This window comes from Gavialis gangeticus, unplaced genomic scaffold (genome assembly GCF_001723915.1).
Source record: "Gavialis gangeticus isolate Ggan-Ray unplaced genomic scaffold, GavGan_comp1, whole genome shotgun sequence".
Lineage (NCBI taxonomy): Eukaryota > Metazoa > Chordata > Crocodylia > Gavialidae > Gavialis > Gavialis gangeticus.
The window spans coordinates 4,040,874-4,050,515 of NW_017729009.1; the positions used below are offsets into that span (position 1 = coordinate 4,040,874).

General features: G+C 50.6%; 1 protein-coding gene across 1 annotated transcript; it reads right to left on the reverse strand.

Annotated features, from left to right (window-relative positions):
* Positions 1-4,354: 4,354 nt before the first annotated feature.
* Positions 4,355-9,164, reverse strand: SYS1 (SYS1, golgi trafficking protein). The gene is made up of 3 exons (XM_019509813.1): positions 8,905-9,164; positions 8,743-8,810; positions 4,355-5,990 (listed from the first exon to the last, which is right to left on the reverse strand). Exons 1-3 carry the CDS (start codon positions 9,064-9,066, stop codon positions 5,750-5,752), a joined length of 471 nt encoding a protein of 156 aa, XP_019365358.1. The 5' UTR covers positions 9,067-9,164; the 3' UTR covers positions 4,355-5,749.
* Positions 9,165-9,642: the final 478 nt, after the last annotated feature.

The window sequence follows — 9,642 nt, forward strand, 5'->3', positions numbered from 1 at the left end:
GTAAGAAGAAAAGCATGAAAATCACAACTGACTTATAAGTAGGGTCAACCCCTAATCAGAACAATATGATATTCCATCTTGAACGTAGGGAAGTATCCTCAAAACTACGTAGTTCTGGGCATTCTCAGGATGACAGAAGGAATGAAATTGTTAGTAATTGTGTCCTGGGAACTTGCAATACGTGTTTGATAACTTCACCTGCAGAGATTGGGTAGCACCTGGGGTACAACTGTATGACTTCTGAACAGTTGCATGTAAATGATCTAACACTAGCATTAAGCCAGGCACCAGAGTGCAAGCAGTGAATGTAGCATGCCTGTAAGTGAGGCACGTCCACCAAAAAGTTGTGGAACTGAAGTCCGCTCCATGATAGGGTAGATTGGGCTCTTTAACCCTGGTTGGTAACCAGTCTAGGAGTGAAGCCCTGATAAATGAGCAAATGGATTATCTCCTTTGGTCTGGCAGCTCCTGCAGCCAAGCTAGTTCCAAACATTCTGGCACCTGCCTTTCCTTTGGATTAAACCAGCAAGACTGAGAGGGGGACATTGGTGTGTGGGCATATACACTGTCTCCATATACAGTGACCCAGGCTTCTGCACCCTGGAGAGGTCACTCCAGCTTCACTTTTTTTTTCAAGCAAGGATTATGTTCAGCAAGCTAATGTCTCACTAGGCATAATTCTAGTGTCTCACGAGACAGACAGATGCCTACTACTTGTGGTGGTAGCCCTGGGGTGTTAGCAGGCGGGAGTCAGAGTCAAGCTTGTGGTGCACTGAGGAACCTCTCTGGGTCCTTCTGCTGTGTACAAACAAGGGAAGCTAGCAGTGTCAGTTTGGACAAGTTCATGTCAATGTAAAATCTCATGCTTTTTGCCTTCTCCTCTAGCTGCTTTTATCACAGCATTGGTTGGCAGCAGCAGAGGAGAATGTCCACAAAATGAGTTTACTGTGGCAGGTTCTGAAGTATTGGTGGGGGAGTGAAGGCAGAAGTACCCATCACCTGTACACAGGGCCCCCAAGCAGCCTGGGAGGAAAACAATGTTAGCACATTCTTAATGTTGATGCTTGGGATTGCAAAGAGCAACATCTCTCTGGCACTGGGCACAAGGGCAATCCTGAGCAAAGTGACTCCAAAGGAGTAGTGCAGGATTTAAGCTACTCAGTTCTGCATTCAGCACTGTTCTCCTCTCTACTCTGCCACAAATGCATAGTATCCACATTCCATTCCATTCCCTTTTCCCTACTATTGGGTTCTCCACCTATTCCCTATGGCCCCTTCATGCAGAAGAAAAAGGACTAGGTGGCTGGCAGCCAAGGCAGGCCTGCTATGTATGGGAATGCTACAACCACACCTATGTAAGTCTGCTTCAGAGAAAGCAATACTGTTGTTTAGAAGAGACTGGTATCTCAACCTGTAAAGTTTTCCTCCTCTTCTCCTCTGGAAGGGGACTGACGTCTTTCCTTATGAAGCTTCTAAACAATGTGGGGAACTGGGTGATCTGTAATCTCACCAATGAGGATTCTGTAAAGCTTTTTTCCTGCAAAGCTGTACAGATCCTGGATGACAATACCAGGTGTGGTGACATGACTGCAGCCTGGAGAAGTTCTCTCTGGTAGCAAAGCCTTGATTTCAGTGTACAGAGGAAGGTTTGTTAGGAAGTGGAAACCATTTGCCATTTGGCAGCTGTGAAGCAGCCAGAGCTCTAATGCCAAGAGGCTAGGAAGAACTTTCTCAGTGCATATATGTGAAAAACAATTCAGAGTGTGGGCATGAAAGGTGCTAGGTGAGGAGGTGGTGGGGGCTGGTTTCTAACTCAACATTTGATTCAGAGACGGTCCCTTTCCTGACAGACAGATGCTGAATCTCCCTGCAAATGATAGTTAGACACAACATAAGTTTAGTCCTCAGGGACAAAGACTCTAAACTCCATCCATGAACTTATTTAAAACCCTATATCCTAGTGGCTCATGCCAATGAAGTGCAGTCTAGTACATTGAATTCAGAACTCCAGAGTTAAAAATCTGCCTCAGCTAAGGATTCCCTCTGTGGTTTTGATTTGCCTCAATGTTCCCATCTGTAAGAGTGGAAAGAATACCCCTTTACCTCACTGGGGATGCATGTGGCATGAACAGTTCATGTCCATCCTGTGCTTTCATCCTGTGGTGGGATGAAATGTCTGTTCTAGAGCTTCTTCCATAAGAATGAGAATGGGAGCTAGAACAGCAGTGGTTATGGGGAAGTGTCGCAACTATATAGTCAGCAGCCTTCTTTTAAGAAATGTGCAAAAGCTGCCTTCCACAGGCAGTTTCTACTTCTCCCTTATACTCAGGTTAATTAAAGAGTCTTCTATTTGACATAGTATTTAAGGGTGGATCATCTTGATGACTGAATCAACCTCAGGGGGGCTTCTACTCCATTCAGTGAGTTACTGACCCTCACATTGTTCCTGCAGGGCCCTGGGAGTTTCCCATGAAGTCTATTAGACATCCCCCTAGGAAAGTGCTGAAAGAAAGAACATGCTTGCATAGCACTAGGAGCTTTTCAAAGACAGGCTCATTGGGATGGGGAATGGCCCAGTTCACCAGTTTGGGAAGAGTGAGGAGAGGGAGTCTGTTCTTTCTAGATCTGAATAATCTGTTGGTGTTTTGCAATATATCTGCTGAAGCTGGGGTTATAGAAACACAACAAACTCTTTGTGAGCCCTCTGGGATCATACAAGCCTAGCTATGCAGAAAGATCCCATAATAGATAATTTTGGCTATACCTCACCCTTCAGAGCCTTGGAAATAGGGTTAGGATTATTCTGAAGATGTGACCAGTCAGCCAGTTACAGTGGTGCTTAATGGAAACACCCCAGCAAACCTCAAAGAAGTTGGCAGTGGCCTGCAGACACGCTGAAGGTCATGTGCTAACATGCCTTGTTTTCAACTGCTATGCTGTAAAAAGAGACAACTACGACTATTCAATACGTTCCCCTGTATTAGCTCTTGAAAACAAATGTGGAAACCAAACAAATTCTTAGGCAGTCAAATCTGGTAGGGAAGAGGTGTCCAGCCCACCGTGAATGAGGGGAAAGTGGCCATGAAGTCTCATAAGAGTCAGACTGTGAAAAAGTTGGACAACCCAAGGCTAGAGCATGGACACAGGACTGCCTCTTCTTATCTGAATCTTAGATGTTTCCATTCTGTTCTAGGAGGGGAAACACTGGCACCTGCTGGAAGACCTAATCATACACATCCAGAACAATGTATGCCTCTAGATATGGGAAAAGTGAAGTTTTAGCTTAAGCAAAACAGAGCCAGGTGGATGGAGACTGGCTGTACCTCTAGTGTAAATGCCATGAAGGGGCCACTGGCTGGTGTTCTAAAAGGCTCTTAGCATAAAACTGCATAGCCATTCCCAGAGGAAACATGGCTGCTGCACCCACTACAGGGAGAGGAAAGAAAAACGAAGACAAACAGAACCTGTCCAGGAAGCAGGCAAGAAAGTTGCTGATAGGATCAAACCTCACACTGGCCCTACTCCTCTAGGCAGATGGCAAACCCAAGACTGCAAGCCTAACACCAGGTTATTGCATGTGTGCCAAGAGAAGGTGCCTGCCTGTTAAGCCTCTCTGCTCAGGGATGCACCCTTCGGGAGTGTTCAGCACAACTTCCCCTGGAAGAAAGCAACAACAGCAGCAGCTGCAATTGAGCTCTAACATTCCCAAAAGCCACAAGAGCAGCTTCAGAGGGGCGTGATCAAATTGGGTGTCTTAAATTTCTCAAGCAAATCCCGGGACGTCATTCTCCCCTTGTACTTGGCCTTGGTGAGGCCGCAGCTGGAGTACTGCATCCAGTTTTGGGCTCCACAATTCAAAAAGGATGTGGAGAAGCTTGAGAGTCCAGAGAAGAGCCACGCGCATGATCAGAGGTCAGGAAAACAGACCTTACGACGACAGGCTGAGAGCCATGGGGCTCTTTAGCCTGGAAAAGCACAGGCTCAGGGGTGATCTGGTGGCCACCTATAAGTTTATCAGGGGTGACCACCAGGATCTGGGGGAATGTTTGTTCACCAGAGCACCCCAAGGGATGACGAGGTGGAACGGTCATAAACTACTACAAGACCGTTTCAGGCTGGACATAAGGAAGAATTTCTTTACTGTCCAAGCCCCCAAGGTCTGGAACAGCCTGCCATCGGAGGTGGTTCAAGCACCTACATTGAACACCTTCAAGAGCAAATTGGATGCTTATCTTGCTGGGATCCTATGACCCCAGCTGACTTCCTGCCCTTTGGGTGGGGGTCTGGACTCGATGATCTTCCGAGGTCCTTTCCAGCCCTAATGTCTATGAAATCTATGAAATGATCCCACTGATTCCAAGTCTTTACAAATTAAACTTTAAATTAGCAAACATAACTTATACAAACTGGGAATTTTCACAGACATTCATGTATAAAGGAGAGTGACTGGCAGCAGGTGCCACCCAGGAGGAAAGAATTTCACCATTAAAAAAAACCCAATGCTCGACCTTGTTTAGAATCACAGACTCAGCATTCCTTAGAGGAGCCTGCAAGAGAGACGTATTTGCCCACTTGGCCCACTCCTTTCATGGGGAAGGCTGGCATCTAGGTTTGTTGAGAAGCGAGGTTCTCCATGTAGCGGCCTAATCCAAAGCACCATCTCATTCTTGTGGTAGGAGCCCACTAGCTGTCCTGCATCTAATACCAAATATCACATCCTTCAGCAAGAAGCCCCCATCAGTTTGGGACAACAGCCTTTGGTGGCAGGCAGCTTTTGAGCAGGATCAAGTACTGGGACTTACTGCCTGGTAGGAAGACAGAGGTCACTCTGGAGTGGAAATGGTAACAGGGTGATGCAGCAGAACACCTCTCCAAACCGTTGCCAGCTAAAGTGGAGAATGTAAAGGCCCATCCTCTGTGCCGGGGGAGAGCGGAGCTGTTGCTTTCCTGGGAGAGAGCTCAGTGGCTCCTTGATCTTTGTATAATGTTTGTCATCAGCAGTTTCAGAAAGCTTGGGATGCACATCCCTTGGTGTTCCTTTAAGCCAGACCTGTTTTGGTTGCTATGACAGACGCTCATTGTGTACCTTGAAGTGTTCCAGTCACCACAGGGATTTTAACATGCTGAAGACAACTTAATACCATTGTTGTTCAGGGTTCTTTCAGCTCATAGTGTGTGGTTTTATGCCCACTGTATGTAAACTATGGGAACAGCAACCAAAGCCGTAAGAGCCTAGGCTCCCTGGGTTTTCAGCTGGTGATTGAAATAAGTCCACCTATTTTCTTTTCTCCCATCTCAGTTTAATTTCTTCCTTTTAAACAAAAACCAACTGAAGAAAAAACACATTAGAAGATGGAAGTAGTAGGTCTTAGTCAGTCAGTGTGCACACCTGAGCCAAAAAACTGGATCATGTCATCCCAGCTCCAACAAGCAGAGCCCAAGCACATGTATCAACTCCAGCTACTTCTCATGCTTCAGATTGGGTTGTCTGACTTATTGTTGTCCGTGTCACTTGAGGAAAGAGTTAATGCACCTATGCTTAACCGTTGTGTTAAATGCTTTGTGTTAATAAAATAAATGTCTTTTTTGTGCATTGTCTGCAAAGATTTTCATGCTGATGAAGCCACCAAGATCTTAAAAAAAGTCCCAACAGACTTGCTCTGCTTCTGCAATGACACTGTCAGACATAGGACACATCAGTGCTGAGGCGTGGGAAAAGAACCTGATGCAGCATGTGCCCAGAGCTAGCCTATACGTTGGACTTGGGGGCTGAATTCAAGGGGATCTCTTTGAGTTCTGTTCTCATACATAGGTACTCCCCGATCACAGCCATGAGTGCTGTGCACACAATATGCACTAGCCACCAGGTCAGAGTTGTGGGGAAGTGTGAATTGTAAATCCAGCAGCCCAGAAGGTGGAAAAAGTGAACTGTGACTGTGAAATCCAGACACTGCTTTCCTCGCCGGATGAAATACAGCAAGCCCAAAGCACTGCAGAAGGAAAGGAAACAGATGTCAGTAAAGGAAAACTGTCTTCTAACATAGGAACTGAGGAGGATGGGGATCCAGCAACAGCTCCCTGGAAGTATCTGCACTGACTGTTTATTTACTGGGAAGGGTTCCTGCCTGTTCTGAGGTCAGGGCTATTCTGACTTACATTTTGCAGCAGTGGCATTGTGCAAGTAGTTCACAGCATTTTAATTATGTGCTGAAAATCTCCACAAGCTCTCTCAAGTGCCAGTTTAATCTGCAGCTGAAATGGGGAAACCAAGGAAGCAAAGTTAAATAACTCGTCCAAAGTTCAGGAAGAGTCTGTTTTAGTTCCAAGTCAGGAGTTACTGGTTCCCTGGCCTGTGCTTTGGCCTTCTAATGCATAGGTCACTTCATCAGTTACTGGTGGGAAGGAATCCTTAATTTCCTCCAACAAAGACAAGACCTGCTAGTCCTACACTGACATGGCTTCCAGTGACTTTAATATGCAGACCTTTGCCTAAAACAGCACGTGGATCAGAAAGCCACTGAGGTTACTAAGCCCTTCTGGAATCATGTTAGGTAAGATCCCTTCCTCTGTGGGCTAGTTCCATCCTAGAGCTGATACCAATTCCATGAACTTTGCCAAAGGGCAGGGCCTAGATCCCTGGAAACCTCTGAGAGCAGGAGGCAGGTGGTTTAGTGGGAAACCTGTACTGGGGAAAGAGGATGAATCTGCCAGGGAGATGTGGAATTTCTCACAGGAGGTGCCTGAAACAGAAGTGAGGGCAGACAGTGGTAGGGAGACAGTGATTGCTCCGGGTGTTGGGAGGGAGGGCACTTTGACTGGGAAGAGGATTTTAGTAGCCTCAGCTGGAGGGAACATCAGATCCATTTGGGGACACAATGTGTGTGTCACAATGTAGCTTCCTCCTCCTTAACAGCCTATTGTGTGTCACTCTCACTTGTTGCATCATATATACCAGTAACCTGGAAGCTCTTCAGAGCCAGAAACCAGTGGCTCCAATGTTATAAAACCGTGTCCCTGCAGTGCAGTCAGAGTTGACTCAAGCAGGGTGTGGGGCCCGGGGCAAATCAGCCCGTGCAAGGCTCTGCGTCTCCCCCCCCCCCGATCCTGTGCATCCTGGAAAAAGCATCTGAAAAAGCTGCCACAGCTATTGGCAGCAGCAGCGGGGTGGGGGCAGCAAGCTGCTGGATGCAGCTGCTCCGCCTGGCTCCGCAGGGCCCTCCAAAGCACGGGACCTGGGGCAGTTGCCCTGATTCACCCCCCACAGGGACAGCCCTGAGTCCAGTACAATGGCTAAGAGCAAATTATAAATGTGGGCTCTGTTTGTGACAGCCTTAACTGACAGTCAAAGCCCCAGGCTAATGCTGCAGATGCACAGCAGAGGCACTAGCACCGTGTCCTTCCAGGTGGCAAAAAGCTTCCCAGCAACTCTGCAACATTCACTGAAGACGATGTCATATTCCAGGTACCATGAGAGTCACACTCTTGTGGACCCAGAGGGACAGCCTTCCATCTTCAGCTCCCTCTGTGCAAAAATGAAGTTTATTTCCTACCTATGGGGACTTTTTACCATCTTGTACCATCTACACTTTTTCCAGAGCCTGACGAAGAGACTTTGTTCCCGAAAGCTTGCAGAAAAGGACAATTTTCTTGCTGTTTTCCAGTTGGTCTAATAAAAAGTATCATTTTGGAACCAAGAGTTCTAGTTTTTTGTAGGTAGCATAAAAGTCATCCTCAGGGGCTGAACCCAGCATGCAGTCCCATTGCCGTGCAGCGTGGACCCCACCTGCTCTAGGCCAGCACCTGGGTGTTCACCACTGTTTGCCATCCCCCCCCAGACATGATCAAGCCTGATGCAGGCAGGATGGCACAGTACAGCCAGCCCCTGCTAAAGCAACCATGGTCCTGCAATGATGCTTATGTCCTGAGCTCAGAGCGGCTTTCCAGCCTATGGCCTACAGCAGGAGTGGGCAGTTATTCTGGCTGGAGGGCCACTTAATCAGTTTTGGTGTCTTCTCAAGGGCCACATGAATTTTGGTGTCCTCTGGAGGGCCACATCTCTCTCCCCACTCCCTCCTTCAGAGGTATAGCACAGCCCAATTTTTTTTTCTCTCTCTCCCTGTACCCTTCTCCTGCCCACTTGTAGTATGTCCCAATCCCCATGCCCTCTCTCTTTCTCTTCTCTTCCCCTGAGCTTCAGCATATCCCCACTGTCTCCCTGATAGCATGCCCTGATCCTCACTCTCTCCAGAGCTGTAGCAGGCCTGATCCTTTCCCACCCTGGAACTGCAGCTGGCCACCTGCAGATTGGGTCCCAGGAGCTGGTGGCCACCCACCTGCCTGCAGGCTGGTTACAATAAGTCAGTGGGCTGGAGCCAGCCTGCAGGCTGTATTTTGCCCACCCCTAGCCTACAGGCCCCTACAGTTACTGAAGGCCTCTGTGTCACCAGCCTAGGTGGTGCCTTTCCTGCACGCTGCGGGTGCAAAACAACCGACCGTCACTGGACACATCCCCCTGCTGCGCCGCGGCTGGTACCGAGGCCACCATGGGTCCTTCCAACCCGGGACACTGCCCATCGGCGCTGCGGGGTCTCGGGTCCCACTCTGGGCAACGGTGTGCGTGTGCTGTGCGCAACGTGTGGACAGGGGCCGGCACGCACGTGGGGCGTGTCTGTGTGTCGAGGCGTGGTGCCGGGGGCATGTTTCCATGCGTGTGGCACGTGTGTGCGGCGCGGTGGCACTTACCAGGTGAGCGCGTTGAGCACGAAGGCCATGACTGCGAGGCGGCCGGGCGTGGCGGAGAAGCCCAGGACCTGCGGGCGACACGGAGGAGGCTGGGACCGGCCCGGGCAGCGCCCCTCTCCCCTCCCCCCCGGACGGCCCGGGCCCGGGCCCCCCGCCGCTCACCTCGTAGCTGAAGACTTGGTCGAGCGAGGGGCCGCTGCGCACCAGCGCGTCGACGAGCGCCAGCCAGAGGCCGAGCGCGCCGTAGTAGACGGCCTGCATGAGCGCCATCTGCGCCACGATGAGCGCCGGGTCCCACACGTAACTGCGGAACTGCGCCGCCATCCCGCCGCGCTGACAGCGCCGACCAGCGAGGCGCGCCCGCAGCCCAGAGCGGCGCCGTAGGCTGCGAGGGTAGGCGCCTAGAGCGTCGTCACCGCCACCGGAAGTGCCACGGAGGCGGCGCTTCGGCCTAGAGTGGCTTCCCCGCACCGGCGCGGCGCTCTTTCCTCAGCGCCTTCCTGGCTCTGGGAGGCGGTGTGCGCCCTCCTCCCCCCGCCCTCTGAGCTTTGACCCGCCCCGTGCGGTTCTGTAGGGGCTGCGGCCTCTGAGTCCCGGCGCCCACGTGGGTTGAGGCCTGTCCGCACAAGGCAGCCGGGGCTGCTGGCAGCTCGGTGTGTGTTGGGGGCCCGGGCACACGGGGCGGCTGAGAGGAGGCCGCGCTGGATCCCCCCCCCCCCCAATGCTCTGGTCAGTCCCACGCTCCAGCTGTTGGCCGTCGCTGGGCACCGGGGACTGGGCGCGCTCCGAGCAGAACCAAGAGCTCAGCCGCGAGTCGGACGGGAGGGGAGAGGGATCAGGAGAGAAAAGGGGACGAGCACTGCAGGAGGAGAGGGGCCTCAGCAGGGCCCTGCCTGGAAG